At 44.0% G+C, this 27153-nt stretch overlaps 1 protein-coding gene across 6 annotated transcripts in view; it reads left to right on the top strand.

Moving 5' to 3' along the window:
* LOC137331279 (mediator of RNA polymerase II transcription subunit 12-like protein) overlaps positions 1 to 27153 on the top strand; it is a 482895-nt gene that overhangs the window by 407286 nt on the left and 48456 nt on the right. For all 6 annotated transcript variants that reach the window (XM_067994976.1, XM_067994975.1, XM_067994977.1 and 3 more), the window contains 5 exons: positions 1322 to 1457; positions 14963 to 15124; positions 16264 to 16626; positions 18121 to 18280; positions 24419 to 24633. In XM_067994976.1, coding sequence (XP_067851077.1) covers positions 1322 to 1457; positions 14963 to 15124; positions 16264 to 16626; positions 18121 to 18280; positions 24419 to 24633 — 1036 coding nt within the window. The remainder of the gene's footprint in view (positions 1 to 1321; positions 1458 to 14962; positions 15125 to 16263; positions 16627 to 18120; positions 18281 to 24418; positions 24634 to 27153) is intronic.

Raw genomic sequence — 27153 nt, 5'->3', positions numbered from 1 at the left:
ATGTACTGGGTTTCAACAGAGTTTCTGCTCCCCTTCTGCCTTTAATGAGGAAAAATGATGGTATATTAATTTGTTGATGGGGCTCTGCTAGCCTGCACCGTGCAAGTGAAAAAAAATCCACTGTTAAAGCTAAATGCTCTGTGGTCTCACTGGAGACTTTGGATATTGGGATAGCTCTAGTGCCTGAATCTCTTGCTTTCTGATTACTGGAGAGGAAGAGGAGAAGGAACAGGAACATAGGAACATGAGTAGGCCATTTAGCCCCTCGTGCCTGCTCCACCATTTGATAAGATCATGGCTGATCTGTGATCTAGCTCCATATGCCTGCCTTTGGCCCATATCCCTTAATACCTTTGGTTGCCAAAAAGCTATCCATCTCACATTTAAATTTAGCAATTGAGCTAGTATCAATTGACGTTTGCAGAAGAGAGTTCCAAACTTCTACCACCCTTTGTGTGTAGAAATGTTTTCTAATCTCACTCCTGAAAGGTCTGGCTCTAATTTTTAGACTATGCCCCCTACTCCTAGAATCCCCAACCAACGGAAATAGTTTCTCTCTATCCACCCTATCCGTTCCCCTTAATATCTTATAAACTTCGATCAGATCACCCCTTAACCTTCTAAACTCTAGAGAATACAACCCCAATTTGACTGATTCCCAGCAGCGGCAGCATTGTAAAACTGAGCAAGCCTGAGAATGGTGGCCCAGAGGCACGTGGGAAGCAGGGCCATAGATTCAAGGGGCAAAGGCCCCAGGCAAAATTATGAAATGACTCTTCGCACCAAAATATCCTAATAAAGAAGAGGCGCTACCAAATTCTCAACGTAGTTCTCCGTGGAAATGGCCGCCTAGATTTATAGTTCACTTAAAACATTTTGGGGTTGAATTTCCGCTGGGGTTTTCTCGATTGTCCGCCATTACGCCGGTAGAAAATCCATGGGAACCCCGGACAAACAGTATCCCTCCGGAGACTTCCGCGGATCTTGCGTCAAAGTTACAGCAGACCTTTAGGAGAACACCCCCTCCCACCGTCGAAATTAAAGCCTTTTAATTTTTGAAGTACCACTCACGACTAATTTCACTAAAAGTGAACCTTAGGTAGAATTACAAATGTTTGTTGTTCAAATAAAATTTTTCCTTGATCCTGGTTACATTTTATCGATGACATCTAATGAAATGTATATTGGTTCCAAAGCCTAAGTATCGTTCCATCAGGAGGAAAAATGCACCTTGAGTTTCGGCTAGCACTGTGCACAATTACCGAGCATTTCTGTGGGTTCGGTCCAGATAAAATTGACTTTTCTCTTTGCCTTCCCACAGTGAGCTCTTCACCACCGTGCTAGACATGCTGGGGGTTTTAATAAATGGAACCCTGGCATCAGATCTATCCAGTGCCTCCCAAGGAGGATCAGAAGAAAACAAGCGGGCCTATATGAACCTAGTGAAGAAATTAAAGGTGAGCCTGATGCACCAAACGTGCAGTTCTTAATATTATGAGGTAGATAATTTCAAGTACTTCTTTCATCCTAGTGACTTCTTACTGTGTTATTTTGTTTTAAATTTTGTGTACTATTATAGCATGACTGTCAGCACACCCCCACACTCTGTGGCGTTGCTCACGGTAAACCGGCCAATGTACTGTTGTATAAGGACGGAAGCATTAGAAGCATTACACCATGTAATCTGTGGTGTAGTATTCTGCTGCTAAGGTGACCTTTTCCTTTAAAGCTGCAAAATCTAATTGCTGGAACTCCTGAGGTCAATCAGATTGCAGTTGCTGAGGGAAGGTTGTAGACTGCCAAGTGCTTGTAAATTTTCAGCCCCCAAGTTAGGGGAAACCAGCATGAAATGGCCATGTTTTAATATTTTTAACACTTTGAAGTGCAGCTGATGCATGGTGTGCCGTATGTATGTATCAAAGAGAGAGATGTTTCTAATCAACAAATATAGCAATCTTAGACTTACTTGGCCCATATGGTGGATGCCAGTACAATTATCTGCTACGCGCTCTTTTATTTTCTACAGTGTTGGTTTACCAATTTGTAATTTGCTTTCTGAGAGTTTCCAGAGAACCACAAGATTTCCTTTTAGTTCTTGCCTGACTCTGAGCAAACAGAGCTTTGATATGCAATGATTCCAGCTGATTAGTGGCACGAGTACCATCTCCTCATGTTGAAGCTGTGCTGGTGAGGTAATACCAGACCATTTCACATCACCAGATTTCAAGAGCCGCACTGCCCTTGGGTGGGGGCCACATGCTGTGTGACCAGCGTCCTATATATATATATTCTTATGCATGCATAGCGATGCTTTGAGTCTGAGGAAGGGAGAATATTCAGTAAGTGTGTTCTTATCTACCCAATTTGAGGAAGTACTTTGTTAGCACAAACAGTACTCGTACACATCAGGACATGGTGCAATTTGACTCCACCCGTGAACCACAATCCTGGATGTCTCATGAACGCAATATGGTCGGGACCAATAAGGAACCAACAGCTCAGTTCTGTAAATTCTGTACGACATTATAAGCAAAGTGGCATGATGTGGCACAAAGCAGGTTCACCCAATAGCTGGGTAAATAAATGCTCTTCCAGTGCAGTCAGAAGTGACGAGTGGATGATCCATCTCGGCCTCCTCCCGAGATCCCCACTATCCCAGAAGCCAGTCTTCAGCTAATTCGATTCACTCCACGTGCTATCAAAGAAACGGCTGAGTGCACCAAAGGCTATGGACCCCGACAACATCCTGGCTGTAGTGCTGAAGACTTGTGCTTCAGAACTAGCTGCGCCTCTAGCCAAGCTTTTCCAGTACAGCTATAACACTGGCATCTACCTGACAAGGTGGAAAATTGCCCAGGTATATCCTGTCTACAAAAAGCAGGACAAATCCAATCCAGCCAATTACCGCCTCATCAGTCTACTTTCAGTCAAGAGCAAAGTGATGGAAGCTGTCATCGACGGTGCTATCAAGCGGCACTTACTTACCAATGACCTGCTTACCAATGCTCAGTTTGGGTTCCGCCAGGACCACCCGGCTCCAGACCTCATTACAGCCTTGGTCCAAACATGGACAAAAGAGCTGAATTCCAGAGGTGAGGTGAGAGTGACTGCCTTTGACATCAAGGCAGCATTTGACCGAGTGTGGCACCAAGGAGCCCTAGTAAAACTGAAGTCAATGGGAATCGGGGAAAACTCTCGGTGGCTGGAGTCATACTTAGCACAAAGGAAGATGGTAGTGGTTGTTGGAGGCCAATCATCTCAGCCCCAAGACATCGCTGCAGGAGTTCCTCAGGGTAGTGACCTAGGCCCAACCATCTTCAGCTGCTTCATCAATGACCTCCCCTCCATCATAAGGTCAGTCCGTGCCCGCATGCAGCAAGACCTGGACAACATCCAGGCTTGGGCTGATAAATGGCAAGTAACATTTGCGCCAGACAAGTGCCAGGCAATGACCATCTCCAAAAGAAAGAATCTAACCACCTCCCCTTGACAGTCAATGGCATTACCATCATTGAATCCCCCAGCATCAATGTTCTGGGGGTCACCATTGATCAGAAACTTAACTGGACCAGCCACATAAATACTGTGGCTACAAGAGCAGGTCAGAGGCTGGGTATTCTGCGGCAAGTGACTCACCTCCTGACTCCCCAAAGTCTTTCCACCATCTACAAGGCACAAGTCAGGAATGTGATGGAATACGCTCCACTTTCCTGGATGATTGCAAATCCAACAACACTCAAGAAGCTCGACATCATCCAGGACAAAGCACCCACATGATTGGCACCCCATCCACCACTTTAAACATTCACTCCCTCCACCACCGATGCACCATGGCTGCAGTGTGTACCATGTACAAGATGCACTGCAGCAACTTCTCAAGACTTCTTTGACAGCACCTCCTAAACCCGCGACCTCTACCACCTAAAAGGACAAGAGCAGCAGGTACATGTGAACAAGACCACCTGCACATTCCCATCCGAGTCACACACCATCCAAACTTGGAAATATATCGCCGTTCCTTCATTGTCGCTGGGTCAAAATCCTGGAACTCCCTACCTAATAGCACTGTGGAAGAACCTTCACCACACGGACTGCAAGAAGGAGACTCAGCACCTTCTCCAGGGCAATTAGGGATGGGTAATTAATGCTGGCCTTGCCAGCGGCACCCACATCCCATGAATTAATTTTAAAAAAAAGGTCCTGAGCGGTCAATCTCTGATCTGTTGCTGATTGGAGTGATCTCATCCAGGGTGGCAATGGGGCAGTTCCGTTAGCCCCAGAAACCCAGAGTTAGGCAGGGGAGAAGAATTGGTGAGGTTGCCCGCTTCCTATCGCTCCCAAGATACCCCTAATGGAAATTACCCCATTCTCCGGCTCCAGGTCTTGTGCTCCATTCTTTCCAGCTCCTAGTTTCCCATTTCCCCCTTTCTCCAGCTCCTGGTTTCCTGCTTCCTGCTCTCAGGTTCCCCTCGCTTTCTGTGTGCAGTGGTGGCAACGTGTGATGTGCATTAAAATCAATATTCCTGGTTTCTGGGAAGTTGCAGTGACTTGAAGAGCATCGTATACATGGGTCATAGTTTTATTTTGGCCTAGAAAGTGGGTGGGGTTATCTTATACTCGAGGATATATAACACAGTCCCCGCTGCTTATAGCGGGCACCTTGGTGTCAACGCAATTTGCCGGTGGCGGCCGGTGTAACTTGACAACCGAGATCCTGGAGGTGGCCGGCAACACGCTGCAGGACAACGCAGCACTGAAAGCACGGAGGGTACCTGCATCCTCCGTCTATCCATTTACTGTCTAAACAGACTGGATGCAGGGAGGATGTTTCCCCTGGCTGGTGGGGGGGGGCGCTCCAGAACGAGGGGTCACAGTCTCAGGATACGGGGTAGGACTGAGATGAGGAGCAATTTTTTCACTCAGAGGGCGGTGAACCTGTGGAATTCTCTACCACAGAAGGCTGTGGAGGCCAAGTCACTGAATATATTTAAGAAGGAGATAGATAGATTTCTAGACACAAAAAGGAATCAAAGGGTATGGGGAGAGAGCGGGAATATGGTATTGAGATAAAGGATCAGCCATGATCATATTGAATGGCGGAACAGGCTCGAAGGGCCGAATGGCCTACTCCTACTCCTGCTCCTGTTTTCTATGTTTCTATGCCCCAGTGCCATTACTCAGTGTCATGTGTACCCGGACTCTACATTCTCTGCAAGCCCTGGGACCGTTTTAAGAGGCGGTCAGACTGTGACGGGGGTGGACGGACCGTGTCTGTAGGAGGGCAAGTTGAACAGACCGAATCCAGTGATCATCTCTGTCACTGAAAAGTTTGTAACGTCTTCATTTTAAAATGGAGCCAGAATGTGTCCTGTTACAGGATGCTGTGAATGCGACTAAGGAAAGAGAGGGTGCGAACAGCTGCTTGAACTGCCCAAAATAGTCGGCACGCTTAACACGGTTTAAGTGTGGTACCTTTGTAATTGACGCTCATGGTAATGGCAAATAGTTAGTGCCATTTGCCCGCTGTAGGCGGCTGTCCAGCATAAATGGGGATGGTGTAAGTGGTGGGCACTGTACTCTCTACTAAAAAATATAATAGTTTTAAAACTCAAAGCATTTTAACTTAACATTTTTTAAAGGCTTTTTACGCCACATCCGAACAGGTGACTTTCTCCCAGCCTCTGCTTTTGACCGACCACTTGCCTCAAAATTACATCGTGGGGTATGAGTATACGAATGCTTAACACGAGTATGAAATATCTTCCTCCGCCATTTCAATGGAGGCATTTAAAATAAAGCTGTCAATGCCTCTGTTAAAGTAACAGAGGAAGAAATTTCATGCAAATATGATAAGCATTTATGTGCTATACCCATATGTGCCTAAGGGTTGTGCAATAGACTTGTCCTGATTAAGTGTCCCTTCCTCTTGGGAAATGTTTAATCTCTGGCCTATACCTCCCCAGGACAGCATCATGGGGCACAATTTTAATATGCCAGCGAGAAGAGTCCAGGGGGGAGGGGGGGTGGTGATTTGCGGGCGCCAAACCCGGAAGGGAAGTAGGCGGGTTGCAATCGCAACCCTCATGAGGCCAATCAACGCCTCTTCCAGGATTTGCACCCTGCAAGTCAGCCTGATTGACAGGCTGGCTGCCAACAGGAGCTGCACATCTGGGGTGGGGGGAGGGGATGGAGGGGGGGGAGGGAGAGAAAGAGAGACCTCATTGGCAGTTAGGATAGAAATGGGTGGGGAGAAGCAAAGATTAGAGTGGAGACATTGGGATCAGAATGGGGGGAGTTCCAATCAACATTGCTTTTTAAGGTATGTTTATTTAATTTGTTTGCAATGGGAAATGTAATTTTATTTAATTTATTTAGTTTATTTTTCACTGAGCCAGGCCTTCCCGTCTGGTTTCACCAGGCGTGAATCGGAAGCCGTGGGAAAGCATTAAAATCTTTTTAACTATTCAATACATAAAAAATAAACTACCTTACGTACCTCAATGAGGTACATTTGCTCCTTTAATTATCGGCCCACTGGATTTAAGTGGGGGCGGGACTTCCTGGTGGCTGCTGTGCGCACGCCCACAGATTAGCCTGAGTCTCATTCAAAAATGTGCAGGTTCCAGCCGGGATGTCTGCCCGCTCCCAAAAACAGCAATTTTGATTGCCCTCCCCCCTGCCTCAACCCACCCGTTATTCCCTTTCAAAATCGCGCCCGTAATGTCGGAGGACTCAAAATCGGCATCTCGTGTTCCTCCACATCACAGCCACTCCAATTGCTATTTATTTTACTTTGTGGTACATACTGAATACTCTGTGGGTGACTCCACTTTGTCATGTTTCTGTGCCCTTTCTTTTCCACAAATAAGTCCCTGACGAGCTATCTTTAGCTGGTGTTTCCAGGGGTTTGAAGTAGGAGCAGGTTGGTGATTAGTGTGGGGAGCCCCAGTCAGAATTCCGTGCTTGTGAGGAGATCTGCACTCTCATTGTTGGCTTCCTGAGCCACTGGAGCCTGCTTCTCTTCGCCGGATTTTCGTGCTTCCTTTTCTACCCGCCTACCTGCCCATCCCTTTAGTTGTTCACATACTCTCTGTGTCTTGTGTGTCTTTTATTTCTCTCGTTACACCCCCTCATGCTAATATCATTTCTACCATTTAACCATCTCCTGTGCTCCACTTTACGTGTGTGTGTGTGTGTGTGTGTTTTTTTTCCTCTCCCCTTTCCCCTTGTTCTATTCCTTTTCAACAGCTGTTGATCTGTAATATCACCCAGTTCTGATGAAGGGTCCATACACAGTAAGTCAACTAGTCTGTTCTCTTCAGAGAGGCTGCCTGACCCGCTGAGTGTTTCCAGCAGGTTCCGTTTTTGTTCCAGCATCTGCAGTATTTTGCTTCTAAAATCTCGGTGTTGACAAACTCTGCTGATATCTGTGGTTTTGGGGAGGGGACTTTTTAAGAATCAGCACAGACACCAAGGGGGCAATTTTAACCTAACCCACCCGTTGGGAAACCTATGGGATCAGGTGGAACGCTGGTTTTACGCCCCACCCAATATTGCTCTCCGTCCACTTCAATGGAGAGTAAAATTGGCCGGGGTGCAAAATCAGTGTTGCACCCGATCCCTTCGGGAGTCAGTCAGCTGAGGCATCGAAAGAATGCAAAGTCAGTCAGATAGTAACAGGCTGCAAGTATAAATCCCGTTCAGGGAAAGTATGTTAAGGGCCCACTGAAGTGGGCTAGCATACACGCGTAATTTATTTTTATAATGGCACAGGAGCTGAAGCTTAACCAATTGCACCAAGTGATTTCCATCATACTTGGTGCTCTGTATGTTTTGTCTACTATGGTATAAAGCTGCTTATGATCTGAACCGAGTGCTGCCTCGGCTAACGTTAACTCGGGCTGGCTTTGGAGAGATTGAAGAAGTACATGTGCTTAAGACATGGAGAACGGCCCAGATCACAAGAGAGTTTCGTTATTACACTCCTGAGTCCATTTCCTTAAAAAAACAGGCACCAGACCACTTAAGGAAGCACCTGACAGCCCTGAGCCCGAATAGATAACTGTGGCTGACCCACATTCACAACGCACCTGTTTTGTCATGTGTGTTAGAGTTACCAATGTTCTTTGTTCACTCATCAGTTCCAATTTTGTTTTGAAAGCTCTTGATTCCTGTGCGAAGTTTAAATATTGTTTTCTATATGTTTGTGTTTCATATCTGAATTGCAAACATTTAAAAAAAAAACTTGGAGAAGTATATTTTCTTGTTATCCCCTCTCCCGCCCCATATTTCTCCTCTTTTTATGTGGATGAGCAGCAAGCTTCCTGCAGCTGAGTTGAGTACACAAGCCGTCGGTTCATTGGCCTTTGTCTGCCCCTCTTGAGCCGTTTGGAGATGCATATCAGCTTAACGGGCACCTCCTCATAGTAGCATCATTGTGGTTTTTTTATATTTCAAAATATACTTTATATCATAAAATCTAAAGATACGCACGGTTTACACACAGTTCAAATAGAGGGCACAAATGCAGCACAGCAGTTCAAAGCAATACAGCACAGTACAGGTCGTATACACTGATCTCACCGTTACAATTTTAAAACACAATAGATATTTTCTAATACATTCTGTATAATACAAAGGCCTTTCCCTATATGGCCTTTGCGTAGGTCGCACCTCACTTCAGTGCGTCCTGCAGCGCGTACTCCTGGACCTTGGAGTGTGCCAGTCGGCAACACTCAGTCGTGGGCAGCTCCTTCAGCTGGAAGACCAGCAGGTTTCGGGCGGACCAAAGGGCATCCTTCACCGAGTTGATGGTCTTCCAGCCGCAGGTGATACCTGTCTCGGTGTGCGTCCCAGGGAACAGCCCGTAGAGCACAGCGTCCTGTGTTACCGAACTGTTGGGGATGAACCAGGACAGATACAATTGCATCTCTCTCCACACCCTCTGCGTGAAGGGTCTGTCCATCAGTGGGTGGATGACGGTCTCCTCCCCGCCGCAGCCTCAGGCAGCTTGCGGTGGTGCTGAGATTCCGTGCATGTTGGGAGGGCCTTTCTCACCACCGTCCAGGCTACATCCCGGTGCCTGTTGGTCTGTTCTGGCGACGCGAGGTTCTGCCAAATGGCATCGACCGTCTGGCCAGGGAAAAGCCCAATCGAGTCCACCCTCTCCTTTCCTTGCAGGACTCTCAGAATGTGGCGGTGGAGTTATGAGGAATGGGCCAGACCCTGACCACGTAGCGCAACACCACGAGTACCTCACACCTTATCACCAAGTTCCAGACGGTTACGGAGAGGGATCACCCCACCCACATACCAAGCTTCTGTTTGGCCTTAGCGATCCGCACCTCCCAGTTCTTTGTGCAGGCCAAGGGCCCCCCGAACCAGATCTCCAACACCTTCAGGTAGTCAGACTTGACGGTGAAGGGGACAAGTGATTGGGTCTCCCAGCTGCCAAAGAACATGGCCTCACTCTTACTTCGGTTCACTCTGGCCCCCGAGGCCAGCTCGAAATGGTCACAGATGCCCATCAGTGTGCGGACCAACTGCTGATCTGAGCAGGAGGCGGTGACGTCGTCCATGTACAGGGAGGCCTTAACCTGAGAGCCTTCGCTGCCTGGGATCGTCACCCCACTGATATCTGCGTCCTTCCTGATGGACGTGGCAAACGGCTCAAGTTTAATGCAGAAGAGAATAACCTGCATTCTGATCACTTGATGATAAGGCAAGTTGGTGTCTCAATGTACTGGTCTAGCCTTTGGAATGTGGTGTGCGTGTGTGAGAGAGAGAGAGTATGCAACTATGAAAGATGTTCCCATTCATTTCTTCAATTCTCCATCGAACTTCCTCAGCTAAGTAGAGATTTTTTTTTATAAATGTAAGGCCTTCCTTGTTGCTGCTCTTTCAGGATGATAGGTAGATTAGAATATAGAACGTAAAACAATGGAACAAGAATAGCCCACTAAATCTATTCCCTCTGCAGACCGCACATAATCCAATCTATTTCTTTCTTGTATTGCTATAAAGAAGTGCTGTCTGACATTAGCTTACTACACACATGTGGGCAAAATGATAACGTTATGTGCAGATAGTAATCTTGAATAACTAAACTAATTCAAACATGTTAAACTTGTGTAGAACCTTTGTTAGGCCTTACTTAAGAGTACTATGTACAGTTCTGGTGTCCATATTACAAAAAGGATATCGAGGCACTGGAGAAGATTTCCAAGGATGATTCCAGAACTGAGAGATTATAACTATCAGGAAAGACTGAACAGGCTGGGCCTCTTTTCTCTTGAAAAGAGAAGGCTGAGGGGTGACCCAATAAAGATCTTTCAAATTATGAAGGAGTTTGATAGACGTAGAGAAGGTGCTTCAATGTGTGACGAGTCCAAAACTTGGGGTCATAAATGTAAGATAGTCACTAATAAATCCAATAAGGAATTCAGGAGAAATTTCTTTGTCCAGAGAGTGGTTGGTATATGAAACTTCCAACACAAGGAGTAGTTGAGGCGAATAGCATAAATGCATTTAAGGGGAAGCTGGATAAGTACATGAGGGAGAAAGGAATAGAAGGATATTATGATAGGGTGAGATGAAGAGGGGAGGGAGGAGGTGCGTGTGGAGCATAAACACCGGCATTGACCAGTTGGGCCAAATGGCCTGTTTCTGTGCTATAAATTCTATGTAATCTCTGATGATGTCACCCAAAAAGGTAATCACAGCAAGAGGTCTGTGGTAAGTAGATTGCTTTCTGTGGTGCATCTGTTTACAATTCCTTATGTGACCTCAGGATCTTTTTGGATGAATGAACTAATATGTGTTGAATACCAGATCTTTTTGCAATATCTGATATTCAACACATTTTGTCTTATTCATCCAGAAAGGGGTTGTTATGTGTACTCTTAGCGTTTGCTTTTTAAATGACTCCATTTAATGGAATAAATGGCAAGGATTTTCCTGGTTACTTTGGTTGGCTGGGTGTCTAGCACATGAGGCAAGCCATAACCGTGGCTTAAGAGTTTCTAAACCAAGTTACCTTGAAATCCGCACAGATAGAGATTCTGATTGCTCGATACAAGAGTGTACACCCTCTTGTCGTTGGAACACATCCCACTTATTAAGCACCACCGAGCTTAAGCACATGCAAGCAATAGCCAAAGTTTGGGGAATCCCAAGCACAGAGGTAGTGGTGGAGTTCAAGCAATTAAAACCACAGAGCTCTTGATTTGTTAGGACAGTTATGCTACATTGGAGGAAGTACTGAGTGGAGTATCTCAGGCATGAATATTGGGACCACTTTACATCAATGACATGGTTCAGAAACTCAATGCGAATTGGTCAAATTTGCAGATGATATTCAGTTAGGAGAGGCATTGGATTCTGAGGAGGCAGCTCAGGAGAGGTGAGATGAGTTGAACAAAATAATGTCACATGTAATCTAATACGGATAAGTACTGAACATAGGAAGAATAAATGGTCAAATGGTCATGAATGGTGTCAGAATAGTTAAGGATGAAATTGAGAGAGATCGAGGGTTCTAAACATGTCCAAGTGCTGCATTGCAGAAATCGACAATAGAATGCTGAACTATATATTCAAAACAGTAGGATGCAAGTCAGTGGTTAGTGCACTAGTCAGACTATACATGAGTACTGTGTCCAGTTCTGCTCACTAGGACACAAAAGAGACATTTAACTGCTGGAGGCAGTGCAGAGAAGAGTCATGAGGTTGATCTCTTGTGTCAGAGGTCTGAGGAAAGGCTGGAGAAACTTGGGCTTTTCAGTCTTTAAAGGAAGCGACTCTGAGGTGACCTTATAGAGATGCATAAGATAGGAAATGATACAGGGTACAAGATAAACTGTACAGAATCGGTAAATGTGGACTGTTGCTACAAACTAAATCAAGGGGAGACAGGTTCAAACTAATAACTAGCAAATGTAGGACCAATACTAAAGTTCTTCACACCAAAGTGATCAACTCATGGAATGGACCCCCCAGTGGCATAGTGGAAGTAAAAAAAAAACCTGGAATCATTTAAGGAAAAATAAGATGCTGCAATGGAAGGAGTATAGGGCCTTTCTGGATGGATGTACTAAGATGAGCCAAATAGTTTCTTCACTAGTGATCTTTTGATACATAAATTGAGCGACAATTTAGAGAGGGGAAAAAATGCAAAAGACTGCAGATGTTGGAAAACTAAAATAAAAACAGAAAATGCCGGAAACACTTGGCAAGTCAGGCAGTATTTGTGGAGAGAGAAATATAGGGTTAACATTTCAGGTCAATGACCTTTCATCAGGTTATTGAAACGTTAACCCTATGTTTCTCTCTGCACAGATGCTGCCTGATCTGCTGAGTGTTTCCAGCATTTTTGTTTTTTAATTTGGAGAGGAAACTGCTCATTAATGCTTTTAAGTTTTTGAACTGGGATACATACATCTGTAATCAGATTTTATGATGAAGTACTGACAGGCACATGCTTATCGTATTACGATTTTATACGTACTTTAGCTCTGGCTGGCTTTGAGGAATTCGAGCCTTGTGTACCTGTTGACTATTGAATTGGCTGTAATGAAACCCACCAGCATGTATCCTCAGCAAAATGTGCCACCATTTAAATCTATGCTAGGACTTTGTCCTTTGATTCTAAAACTGGGGTTTGAATCCGACCCAAACAGATTCAGTACAAAACCTTGTTTCTCTAACAGCTGCTAATGTGCTGAGTGAAATGTATTTGGCCAGTTTCAGTCTAGTTCTCTAAGCACAAACAAAACTCAAAATTGGCACAAAAAAAATACTACACCGGCCAAATTAAAGAGGGGAAATTTTAGAAAACTATTGCCCAGCACTTATAGGTTCTTACTAAATGCATTATTAAACTGCTCCAAGGTACATGATTTCAGTATAGCCGGTCTGAGTGTGCATGCATTATTCTCCCAGATGTCTGTCTAGCTACAAAACCATGTGTGCACCAGTAGTTTCTAATGTGCTTCATGAACTTTTAACTTTTGTTCAGTTGCAAATTGTGAACAGTTGAGTAATGGAAATAGGACATTTTGAAATAAGCGTACCATTTCCTCTTTCCTCCATAACATACTCTTCTCCAGCTGAGAGAGCATTTAGTGGAGTTACTGCTAGGTTGCTGCCAATGCCTTGTCTGTAACTAGGTTCTGGAAGGACTCACTCCCTGAAATTGCCCTCCCTATTCTCGACTTAACGCCTTCTGACATCCTATTTGAGAACTGAGAATACACGTTTTGCAGAATTGTGGGTGTGCAGTTGTTAGTCCTGTTCTGTCCTACATATTTCCAGTGCAGAACTGCACTGCCTCAAGTCAGTATTTTTTAAAAAAAACTTTCCTCTGAGATATATATATATATATATATATATGAGAGAAAAACTCCTGTTTGTTCATGTGGTTTACAAAAATGTATTGTGTAGATCAGGGGGTCACTAATTATATTCAGCCAAGTTGCATCTTACCTCAAGTGTGCATCTTACCAAGGACATAACTGTGAAGAGTGTTGTTATTTCAACAATTACATTCTTTTCACTTCTATAAATTTGATAGCAGTGATGAGAATCTTTTCTCCCACCCAGAGAGCTGGTTCACTTCTGACTGTTAACACTCTCATTCATTGCTCGCATCAGCTCATGGGCTGAAGGGAGCCATGATTGAGCAGCAAGAACCAAAAGAGCAGTGCGGACGGGAGGAAGATTGACTGACGTGCCTGTGCTCCCACCATCTAGCGCCCCAAATTCATATATGGCCATATAAAATGGTTCAGGGACTATTGTCCATTATTTGAGGACTGTAGCTGTCGGCTCCTCTTTGCATAAACAAGATACCATTCAGTGGTGTCAGTCGCTCCTGCAAGCAATCTGAGCATCTTACCTTTATGGGAGTTGACTCACTCTGCCCTATATCTACTTGCATGATAGCATAACCGGCAGGTGTGACTATGGTACTCCCTGAAGATCTAAATTCATACTTTTGCCTGTATACTTCTTCAATCTCTCAAGGCATATCAAGAAAACTTGAGGAAATTAGGCCTAATATGAATTGATAAGCTGCTTTATTTGACAAAAGGTGAACATACAGAGAAACAGTTATAATCAAAACTCATTTATTTCACTCGATTTCACTTCACTTCCAGTACTTAAGTAAAATAACGAACGTGCCACGCTGCTACATATTGGTGGACTGTCTTTTTCGTATTTTCAGAATTATCTAATTTCTTTATAATTACTAGCATTAGGAGTCTGAACCCCTGCATTTTGACCTTCAGCCCAGGGCAGATCCTTCTCTCCCTGCAATCTGGTGTTTTTCTCCCCCAGCCAGCCTGACTCCATTGTCAGCTGTCAGTCCAACGGACTACCTCCCCCAACCAAAGACGCAACCACGAGCATAAATTGACGATGATGCCTGCTGAGTTCAGATGAATAGAGCTGCCGCGGTAGCAAAGAACATGAACGATTACCAGAATGTTAAAAACTATCCTTCATCGTCTTCAGCATGCTGGTTTCAGATGCCATGTTTGAACCCTAAGTTACATTTCCCAGCCCTGCTGTCCTGTAAATTTATCTCTTAAGAGCTAAGTCTACCTCAGAAGTTACGTTACATCTGTGTGCTGGCACAGTCAGAAATCCTGAAATGAGACATCTTCTCAACACCACCCGAGAGCTCGTTCCCACCATAAGTAAGATGCAGATCATACCATCTATCTCCTTATGGCCATTCATCCCATAAATTTGAGCTGGGCATGATCTGATGTGCAGATCAAGATAATTTTTGAACTTTCATTGCTATGAAAGTCTCCATTGAGAACAGCAACAGTTTGGGGGAATGTAAGCCAGTCACCACTTCTCAGTTAAAGCTACGTGATGCATCTTTTACAACAGGTCTCAGGCAACACGTTATGTCGTCTAATATGATTTTCTTTATTTTCCTTTTTTCTGCCAGAAAGAACTTGGTGATAAACATTCAGAAAGCATCGACAAAGTACGTCAGCTGCTCCCATTACCAAAGCAAACCTGTGATGTCATTACCTGTGAGCCAATGGGATCTTTGATTGACACTAAAGGCAACAAAATTGCGGGCTTCGATTCCATAGACAAAAAACAGGCAGGTATTGTGTGACGAGAGAAAAGCAGTGAGCTTGATCCAAGTTTATGCCATTATTTCTCACGTCTTATAAGGGACGTTACCGATTCAATGAGATCTCTGCTCTGAAAGCTGTCTTATACGTACAGTTTTCTGAAGAGCAGGGAAGTTCTGCCTCGTGTCTTGGCCAACCATTTATCCCTCAACCAACACCACTAGAACAGATTGGTCATTATCACATTGATGTTTGTGGGGGCTTGTTGTGTGCAAATTGGCTGCCACGTTTCCTACATTAAAACAGTGACTACATTTCAAAAAGTACTTCATTTGGCTGTAAAGCGCTTTGGGACATCCTGAGGTCGTGAAAGGCACGATATAAATTCAAGTTTTAGTTCTATATAGAATCTTATCTCAATTTTTCTCCTCTCATCTCCTGAAGGTGTCGATTCTTTGCCAGAGGTACATGGGCGTCAGATGCCCTCCAGTACCTCACTCATGTTTGAGTCTTGATAGTGGGTGCTGGGGGGGGTTATTCGGCTGTGAGGGGTATCACAATCACTCTGCCCTTACCTGAAGGTCCACACATGCAATTCCAGAAGAATTGCATAGCACACAAGGAGTCTGTTCAGCTCACCACACCTGCGCTAGCTCTCTAAAAGCACTATCCATCTACTTCCAATTCCTAGCCTTTCTCCTGCATTGTGATCAGCGGGCCTGGTTGATCTTTCACTCTTCAGGCCAGGGACACGCTGGCTAATTGTAGCACCCACGCTGCCATCAGCGAACTTATCATCGGCAGAGATTGAATCTCCGACTTTCCTGGCATGTGTGGGTCAATGGATAAACCTGCTGAGGCACTACGGGTATATCTCTTTATCACTGATGGTACGTTGGGAAACTCTGTGGATAGGTGTCTCTCCTTGATGGTCCAGGGAGGAATTTTGTGGATAAGGACCTATCAGTCACTGTACAGAATAGGACTCCACATGTTGGTAACTGTAATCACAAATCTGTATCCTACCATTCCAGAGCATTTTTTCACTTTAAACATTTCTGATGTCCGAATATTCACTCTGCCCAGGTAAGTATTGTACTGTTATATTTTGACTGCTGCTGCTTCATGTTTTAATCTAAATGGCAATCCATGCTCTATGCTCTAGGGTCTCCAGGTGTCTACAAAACAGAAGGTCAACCCTTGGGATTTATTTGAGGGACATAAGAATCCGGCTCCACTTTCCTGGGCCTGGTTTGGTACAGTGCGCGTGGATCGGAAGGTTATCAAGTATGAAGATCAACATCATCTTCTCTTGTATCACACGCATCCTAAGCCAAAACCAAGAAGCTACTACCTGGAGCCTTTACCACTCCCTCCAGAGGATGAAGAGGAGCCACCCACACCGGTGTCTCTGGATTCGGAGAAGAAGCCAATTGAAATCGCCGATCAGAACAAAAACACTCAGGAGGAGGAGAAAAAAACCAAGAACAGGAAAAGGAAGCCAAAATCTTTAGCATCAAAAACAGAAGTAAGGACCGTCTTGTTCCAAGTTGTCAATCCCGTACACTTTCCTTTCTGTCTGTGCTTAGGTTGTAATTGAGATAAAGCAAAGCGAACCATTAATCTTAAAAAAAAATCTGTTGATCTATCTTGATCCAGTAGCCACAGCCTTTTGGGCGAGAGAATTCCAGATTTCCGCTGCCCTTTTGTGTGAAAAAATCCATCCTGTTTTCACCCCTGAATGGCCTAGCTCTAATTTTAAGATTGTGCTCTCTTGTTCTGGATTCCCCTACTAGAGTAAATAGCTTCTTTGTATGGACCTATCAATTTTTAAAAAATCATTTTAGACACTTCAATAAAATCACCCCCAGCCTTCTAAACTCAAGGGAATGCAGGCTAAGTTTATGCAACCTGTCCTCATCACTTGAGTCTTCAAGCCTTTGTATCATTCCGGTGAATCTGTGCTGTGCCCTCTCCAAGACCAATATATCCTTCCTGAGGTGCAGTGCCCAAAACTGAACATAGTATTCCAGATGGGTCTGACCAAGGCTCTGTAGAACTGAAATATAACTTCCTCTCCTTTGTATTCCAGCCTCCTTGAGATAAAGGCCAACCTTCCAATAGCCTTTTTGATTACTTTTTGCACCTGTGCACTAGCTTTATTGACTTGTGTACCAAATCCCTTTGCTCCTCCACAGTTCCTAGTTTCTCGCCATTAAGAAAATATTCTGATTTGTCTTTCTTGGATCCAATGTGAATGACATCACACTTCCCCACATTGAACTCTTATCTGCCACAATTTTTCCCACTCACTTTACCTCTGCCCCTTTGTAACTTCCTGTTCCCATCTACCCAACTTATTGTGCCTCTTAACAGTGCCATCTACAAACTGTGATATATAACTCTCTATTCCTTCATCCAAGTCATTGATATACATGGTGAAAAGCTGAGGCCCCAGTACAGAAACCTGGGGAAGGCCACTTGTCACATCCCACCAATCGGAATTCATTCCCTTTATCCCTACTCTGTGCCTCCTACCTCCCAATCAATTATCAACCCATGTCATGAAGTTACCTCCAATTCCGTGCACTTTTATTTTTGCCAATAATCTCTTGTCTGGAACCTTATTAAATGTCTTCTGGAAATCTATATAGTCAACATCCATAGGCATTCCCCTGTCCACCAAGTTAATGACCTTTTTAAAAAAAAAATTCAACCAGATTAGTCAGACGTGACCTACCCCTCACAAATCCATGCTGCGCCTCTTTCATCAGCACATACTTGCTCACAATTGATGTTAAACTGACCGGTCTGTCGTTACCTGGTGTCTCCCAGCCTCCCTTCATACATAACGGTGGAGCATTGAAAATCGTGGGAAAAAAACTCAGAGCAAGAATTTGCTGGGTGTTGTAAGGACAAATCCATGTCTACCCATTTTATAGAACAACGCTTAGCAACATCGGTGTGCTGTGTCACCTTGTCAACAAATACTCTCAATAATGCCAGTCTCTTTGTGTTACAGGACTATCAACAAAACAATGCTTATAGAGTGCCTCCAAATTACACGCCAATGTCCTCACAGATAATGCACCATCCTCAGGCAGCGCCTTCGTGGGGCTACAACCTCATGGGCCAGCCGCAGCAGACAGGGTTCTATTTTCAGAATCAACCACTTCCTCCAGGTAAAGTGGTAGAAAAGAGAATGCTGAGGGGGTGACCTAATAGTGGTCTTTACAATTGGGAAGGGGTTTGCTAGGGTAGACATAGAGAAGATGTTTCCATTTGTGGGGGTGACCAAAACTAAGGGCCATAAATATATGATAGTCGCTAATAAATCCAAAAAGAAATTCAGGAGAAACTTCTTTATCCAGAGAGTGGTTAGAATGTGGAACTCGCTCCTGCATGGAGTAGTTGAGGCAAATAGCATAGATGCATTTAAGGGAAGCTAGATAAACACGAGGAAGAAAGGAATAGAAGGATATGCTGGCCGGTTGGGAGGAGGCTCGTGTGGAGCATAAACACCGGCACAGATCATTTGGGCCGAATGACCTGTTTCTGTGTTGTAAATTCTGTGTAATATTGTAAATACAGAGACACGGAGGTTGATGAGTGGTTGGAATCTGCATAGTTGCTGAAAGACTATTCCTGGTGTAAAGGTCTTGCTGGTTACAAATTAAATGAAAACAGCTGTTGCGAATACAGTGGCTATGTGAAATTTTACTGTTGTAAAAGTGACAATTTGGTCATCCGAACAACCCTCTTTTCATCATAGTAGGTACAGCACAGGAGAAGGCCATTCGGCCCCTCATGCCTGTGCCGGCTCTTTGAAAGAGCTATCCAATTAGTCCCACTTCCCTGCTCTTTCCCCATAGCCCTGTAAATGTTTTCCCTTCAAGTATTTATCCAATTCCCTTTTGAAAGTTACTACTGAATCTGCTTCCACCACCTTTTCAGGCAGGGCATTTCAGATCATTACAGCTCAATGCGTAAAAAAATATTTCCTCATGTCGCCTCTGGTTCTTTTGCCGATCACCTTAAATCTGTGTCCCCTGGTTACCGACTGTTCTGCCACTGGAAACAGTTTATCCGTATTTACTCTATCAAAACCATTCATAATTTTGAACATCTCTATTAAATCTCCCCTTAACCTTCTCTGTTCTAAGGAGAACAATCCCAGCTTACATAAGAACATAAGAAATAGGAGCAGGAGTAGGCCAATCGACCCCTCGAGCCTGCTCCGCCATTCAATAAGATCATGGCTGATCTGATCCTAACCTCAAATCTAAATTCATGTCCAATTTCCTGCCCGCTCCCCGTAACCCCTAATTCCCTTTACTTCTAGGAAACTGTCTATTTCTGTTTTAAATTTATTTAATGATGTAGCTTCCACAGCTTCCTGGGGCAGCAAATTCCACAGACCTACCACCCTCTGAGTGAAGAAGTTTCTCCTCATCTCAGTTTTGAAAGAGCAGCCCCTTATTCTAAGATTATGCCCCCTAGTTCTAGTTCCACCCATCCTTGGGAACATCCTTACCGCATCCACCCGATCAAGCCCCTTCACAATCTTATATGTTTCAATAAGATCGCCTCTCATTTTTCTGAACTCCAATGAGTAGAGTCCCAATCTACTCAACCTCTCCTCATATGTCCGCCCCCTCATCCCCGGGATTAACCGAGTGAACCTTCTTTGTACTGCCTCGAGAGCAAGTATGTCTTATCTTAAGTATGGAGACCAAAACTGTATGCAGTATTCCAGGTGCGGTCTCACCAATACCTTATATAACTGCAGCAATACCTCCCTGTTTTTATATTCTATCTCCCTAGCAATAAAAGCCAACATTCCATTGGCCTTCTTGATCACCTGCTGCACCTGCATACTAACTTTTTGATTTTCTTGCACGAGGACCCCCAGATCCCTTTGTACTGCAATACTTTCCAGTTTCTCGCCATTAAGATAATAACTTGCTTTCTGATTTTTCCTGCCAAAGCGCATAACCTCACGTTTTCCAATATTGTATTGCATCTGCCAAATCTCCGCCCACTCACCCAGCCTGTCTATATCCCCCTGTAGGTTTTTTATGTCCTCCTCACTCTCCAGTTTCCCTCCCATCTTTGTATCATCTGCACACTTTGATATGTTACACTCGGTCCCCTCCTCCAAATCGTTAATATAGATTGTAAAGAGTTGGGGACCCAGCACCGACCCCTGCGGAACACCACTGGCTACTGGTTGCCAGTCCGAGAATGAACCATTTATCCCAACTCTCTGCTTCCTGTTAGATAACCAATCCTCCACCCATGCCAGAATATTACCCCCAATCCAGTGATTCTTTATCTTGAGCAATAATCTTTTAACATAACTGAAGTCCTTCATCCCTGGTACCATTCTAGTAAATTTCTTCTGCACCCTCTCTAAGGCCTTGACATCCTCCCTCAAGTGTGGTACCCAGAATTGAACACAATACTCCAGCCGAGGCCTAACCAGTGTTTTATAAAGGTTTAGCATAATGTCCTTGCATTTGTACTCTGAGCCTCTATTACTAAAGCCCATGATCCTATATGCTTTTTAACAACCTTCTCAACTTGTCCTGCCATCTTCAAAGATTTGTGTATGTGCACCCTCTTTAAAATTGTACCATTTAGTTTATATTGCCTCTCCTCATTCTTCCTACCCAAATGCATCATTTCACACTTCACTGCGTTATATTTCATCTGCCATGTGTCTGCCCATTTCACCAGTCTGACTAAGTCCTCCTGAAGTCTGTTACTATCCTCTACATTGTTTAATACATTTCTGAGTTTTGTGTCATCTGCAAACTTTGAAATTATACTCTGTATACCCAAGTCCAGGTCATTAATATATATCAAAAAGAGCAGTGGTCCTAATACTGACCCCTGGGGAGCACCACTCCAGTCTGAAAAACAACCGTTCACCACTACTCTCTGCTTTCTGTCTCTTAGCCAATTCTGTAATCATTCTGCCACTGTCCCTTTAATCCCATGGGCTTTAATTTTGCTAACAAGTCTGTAATGTGGTACTTTATCAAATGCCTTTTGAAGTCCAGACACACATCAACCGCACTACACTCATCAACCCCCTCCGTTACTTCATCAAAGAACTCAACTAAATTAGTCAAACATGATTTTCCTTTAACAAATCTGTGCTGAATTTCATTTATTAGCCCATACTTTTCCAAGTGCCAATTAATTTTGTCCTGGATTATTATCTCTCAAAGTTTCCCCACCACCAATGTTAGGCTGACTGGCCTGTAATTGCAAGGTTTAACCCTCCCTTCTTTTTCGCAGTCCTCCAGCACCCTCCCCGTATCTAAGGAGGACTGGAAAATTGTGGCCAGTCTCCGCAATTTCCACCCTTACTTCCCTCAGTAACCTACAATGCATCCTGCCTGGGCTGGGTGACTTTTCTTCTTTGAGTACTGCCAACCTTTCAAGTATCTCCTCTATCGATTTTTATCCTATCCAATATCGCTACTATCCCCTCCTTTACTGCTATTATGGCAGCATCTTCTTCTCTAGTGAAGACGGATGCAAAGTATTCATTTAGTACCTCAGCCATGCCCTCTGCCTCCACAAGAGGATCTCCCTTTTTTGTCCCTAATCGGTCCCCTCTCTTCCTTTGACTACCCTTTTACGATTTATATGTTTATGAAAGACTTTTGAGTTCCCTTTTATGTTGGCCACTAATCTATTCTTATACTCTCTCTTTGCCCCTTTGATTCCCTTTTTTAGATCTCCTCTGTATTTTCTGTATTCAGCCTTCTTCTCTAGTATATTATGAACCTTACATTCATTATAAGTCTCCTTTCTCTGTTTCATTTTAATCTCCATATCTTTAGTCATTCAGGGAGCTCTAGCTTTGGATGCCCTTCCTTTCCCCCTTGTAGGAATGTGTCTACTCTGCACCAGAACTAACTCCTCCTCAAAGGCATCCCATTGTTCAAGTACTGCTTTGCCTAACAATTTTTGGTTCGAATTCACCTGGGCAAGATCCCTTTTTAACTCACTGAAATTAGCCCTCCTCCAGTTAAGTATTTTCACATTTGATTGTTCCATGTCCTTTTCCATTACTATTCTCAACCTAATGATATTATGATCACTTGTCTCACATGCTCCCCCACTGAAACATGCTCCACCTGCCCCACTTCATTCCCCAGAACTAGATCCAGCACTGTTTCCTTCCTGGTTGTGACGGAAACACACTGTTCCATAAAGTTCTCTTGTACACATTTCAGGAATTCTTCCCCCTCTTTTTAAACTATTACTGTTCCAGTATATATTTGGATGATTGAAGTCCCCCATTATCACTACTCTATAGTTCTTGCATTTTTCTGTAATTTTCCTGCAAATTTGCCCCTCTATTTCCTTCCCACGATTTGGTGGCCTCCAGTATACACCCAGTAGCGTAAAAGCTCCTCTGTTGTTCCTTAATTCTAACCAAATAGATTCTGTCTTTGAACCTTCAACTACATCATCCCTTTCCAGTGCTATAATAGTTTCTTTGATCAATACTGCCAGCCCCCCCCTCCTTTCTTTCCTTCACTATCTTTCCTGACTAGCTTGTAGCCAGGAATATTAAGTACACAATCCTCCCCTGCTGGTAACAAAATGTTACTGTGTTGGTGTCCTGCCACTTGTGACACAATGCATCAGGAATTCATCTAGTTACATCGAGTCCACAGCACAGAAACAGGCCATTTGGCCCAACAGGTCTATGCCGGCATTTATGCATTACACGAGCCTCTTCCCTCCCTAATTCATCTAACCCCAATTGCATACCCTTCTATTCCTTTCGCCCTCGTGTTTATCTAGCTTCCCCTTAAATACATTTATGCTATTCGCCTCAATTACGTAACCCTGTGGTAGTGCTTTCCACATTCTTACCACTCTTTCGGTAAAGAAGTTTCATGTTCTCATTCCTCTCTCCTCTCTGTGCACGAGGTTCCTTCTCTCTCTCTCTCTCTGTCGTGCTTTTTCTCTCTCTCACTCTCTTAATCAGTGGGCATGGAGCTTAGCAAGTAGACATTAGACCTTTGTGAGGGGGGATTTAGATGAAGTGTCAGTTCAAGTTTGTGCGAAGCCAGGTCAGTGCTAGGCCTATATGTGAAGGATAAAGAAAGATTGCAGAGATTTGAGCTCTTTGGTCTTGAAAGGAGGCGACTGAGATGGGATGTTATAGATGTAGATAGTAAATGGTATAGAAAAGGTAATTTTTTTCTTTATTCATTCTTGGGATGTGGGCATCACTAGCAAGGCCAGCATTTATTGCCCGGATTTGATACTACTGAGTGACTTGCTAGGCCTCTTCAGAGGGCAGTTAAGAGCCAACGGGAGTCACATAGAGGCCAGACCAGGTAAAGACAGCAGGTTTCCTTCCCTAAAGGGCATTAGTGAATCAGTTGGGTTTTTACGACAATCCGATAGCTTCATGATCACCATGCCCACGGACTGCAGTGGTTCAAGAAGGCGGCTCACCACCACCTTCTCTAGGGCAATTAGGGATGGGCAATAAATGCTGGCCTCGGCAGCAACACCCACATCCCATGAACGAATTTTTAAAAAAACTTTCGCTGATACCAGCTTTTTATTTCCAGATTTTTTTTTAGACTGAATTCAATTTCTCAAACTACCATGATGGGATTTGAACCCTCATTCTCTGGATTATTAGTCCAGCCTCTGGAATACTGGTGCAGTAACATAACCACTACACTAATTCCAGGTATTCCATGTGAGTGGAACAAGGAGGCACAGGTTCAAACTGCTGAAGACCAATGTCAGAAAGTTCCATTTCACTCAAAAATTGATCAATGTTTGGAATCAATTCCAGGGTAGTGTAGTGGAGGCTATAAAAACTGGTCATTTAAAAGATAGTAGTTGAGAGAGAAAACCAACCATTCCGCGCAACAGGTCTTTGCCGGCGTTTATGCTCCACATGAGCCTCCTCCCACCCTTCTTCATTTAACCCCATCAGCATGTCCTTATATTCCTTTCTCCCTCATGTGCTTAACTAGCTTCCCCTTAAATGCATCTGTACTATCCTTAAATGCATCTATGCTATAAACAGGAATGCGTCTATGCTAGGAACAGGAGTAGACCATTCAGCCTCTCAATCAGCAGCCTTCACATTTTCCAGTCCTGGCGTTACTGCCTCTGGAAGCAACACTTAAAACCGGGTGGTTCAGGAATCCTCAGAGAAGGGAATGCCATCCTCATTGAAGGGAGCGTGAGAGAGAATCCATGAGGAAATCGTAGTGTTTGAGGCAACAGAAAGGTCAAATGATGGTTTACTTTTCTGTTTTCAGGTGGACCCAGGTTGGATCCGACAGGTCAGTTCACACCAACAAACACCAAGCAGGCCCTCACTAACATGTTGCAGCGTCGCTCTGGCTCCATGATGCAGCCCCCCTCCATGCCCTCCATCTCTCCCCAGCAACAGCTGCTGCAGATGAAGCTCTTGCAGCAGCAGCAACAGCAACGCCTCCTCCGGCAGCAGGCCCAGGCCAGGCCGTTCCAACAGGTTTGTCTCTGTGATGGTGGTCTAACATGTTCAGCTGATGTGATTCCCGCCGTAGGCTTGTAATAGGTTATAATGTGCCAGTAATGTTTTCACATCGCCAGCATAGTTAATGAAAAATTTGATTCGAAATGTAACACCCAGGAGGCAGAAACCAGCGTCTTCTCATTTCCACCATCGATTATGTCAGGAAGCACTTCTTCACACAAGTGGTAGTGATAATCTGGAATACTCTTCCCCAAAAAGCTGTTGAGGCTGGGGGTCAATTGAAAATTTCAAAACTGAGATCGATAGATTTTTGTTAGGTAAGGGTATTAAGGGATACGGAACCAAGGCGGGTAGATGGAGTTATGATACAGATCAGCCGCGATCTAATTGAATGGCGGAACAGGCTCGTGGGGCTGAATGGCCTACTCCTGTTCCTATGTTCCTATTTGCTAGGAAATCATCAGGAATGGTGCCTAGTGTGAGGAAACCTTTTGCAAAAAAAGTGATAATTCATTTTCTTTTAAATGAAGCCTATGAAATTCAGCTATAATGCACGTTCAGACAAGTATTGCTCTCTCCAGTAACATCTGCTGACGTTGGGATTAGTTTCCTGGGATAGATGCCTGGACAAGTCTTATTAAGAAGCGAGAATGCATACTGTAGATGATTGACTGACAAATTTTAATCAGCCACCCTACTGTTTTTATCAGTATGTAGCAGGTTGACGTTCACTGTGATGTTTGGCCAGCTAGTTACATTAATACTGCTTCTGACAGGGTCCCATTATGTTCACTTTCATACTCTGGTTTCTGTTATCTCTGTGGAAAGTGCAGCATGCAATGATAAATAATTGGATACTCATGGGGTGAAATGGATGTAAGAGCACTGGATTTCGGTATCCTGACAAATATATGTCAAGGAACCAGACAAACCCTCACTTAACTCCTCACTTAGGAACTGTCTGGGGTTTAATGTCCCATTTTAGGTCTAGGAGCAAATGATGTCCAAGCAGTCTTGCATTAACCAGTCGAATTTGAGTTTATTTCACCAACTCTTGATTTGGATATCCACAAGCTACTGAGTAAATGAATCTAACCCTGTTTTACCTTGTCATTAAAGAGGTCAGAGAATAGGTCATGCACTATCGAATGTTTATTGACTACAAAAGCACAACTTAAATTAAACATTGAGTATATGAGCAATTAATAGATGTAGTCAGGCCATCTAGCAGTTTGAATAACAAATCATTAATGGACAGAGTTATTTAACGAAATGCCTAACAGAGGTTGCAAAGGCAATTCACCGTGATTCAGCACTAACAGAGTCGCCGACTATCAAATTATATAATTGAGATCTGTGTCTGAGACTATTACAAATTGCTGACGTTACCCTATGTTTAGACCTCTAGTTAGTTGATACGTTAACAGCGTCAGATAGCCAGTCTATTGGATAGATTAATATCTAAATGTTATATCTAGCTTATACAATCTCGTCCTTATGAGCGACATGGTTGAGTCGACCTCCTTCCTTCTCTGGGATGCAGGCGTTAGATTCTGGAGCGTTGAGCCGATGAGCCCCTTTGATGGCCGGGTTATCTGTTCCATGTGGGATCCTCAGTTCCAGCTGAGCCGATCCTCGATATTAGCCTGCTGACTTTTCTCTCACTTACGCTGATCTCAGACACTTGTACAGTTAAGTGACGAGCTTATTTCTGCCTGCAGCTGACTGGTGTAGCCATATACCTGACTTCTTTAACTTCTGACCCTCAGTCCTGAAAGTGCTTTGAACTTGTATGGGTACCTTTTTACACCTGTTAGGTAAAGATTACTTAGAAGAAAGAAAGAACATAAGAAATAGGAGCAGGAGTAGGCCTTACGGCCCCTTGAGCCTGCTCCGCCATTCAATAAGATCATGGCTGATCTTTGACCTCAACTCCACTTTCCCGCCCGATCCCCATATCCCTTGATTCCCTTAGAGTCCAAAAATCTCTGATGAAAAGCAAAGAGAATCTTCTTCTAACTACAAAGAGAAGCTATGAGAATCTAAGAAAATCTAACAAGGGCAAAGAGGAGATGCCTCTGCTTCTGACTACAGACTACTATAGCTACTATAGCTTAATTTCGAAGAGAAGCTTCTTACATTCAGTTGACCAATCTGAGTGACACCCCTTTTGCTGTCAATCATTTCTAACAGGTAATAAGTTTCCCGGGAAATCTCAAGTTAGTGAAGCATGTATAGCTTGTGATTCTGTATCTCTGTTTTACCACCCCTCCCCCTTATGCATCCATCTTTTCCTGTTCAAGGCGTCCCATAAAAATGTGAGGAAATGTGACCTTTTTATGTCTCACTGGGTGTCATTCCATGGGTTTATGCCATACAGGACCAGTTAGGGCATAATGGGCTATAAATTAGGCCATGTAGCGCCCGTTTATTAGGCGCCATGCGGCCTCTAAGGTCCCAAAATGCCGCCTGGAATGCGTGCGCAAGCTTCTAGTGTGGCGTGCGCTGGACGCCATCTTGGTAAAGGCGTTTATG

This window comes from Heptranchias perlo, chromosome 13, assembly GCF_035084215.1.
Source record: "Heptranchias perlo isolate sHepPer1 chromosome 13, sHepPer1.hap1, whole genome shotgun sequence".
Taxonomy (NCBI): domain Eukaryota; kingdom Metazoa; phylum Chordata; class Chondrichthyes; order Hexanchiformes; family Hexanchidae; genus Heptranchias; species Heptranchias perlo.
The sequence above is the reverse complement of the archived record's forward strand: the minus strand, read 5'-3'. Positions and strand labels throughout refer to the sequence as shown.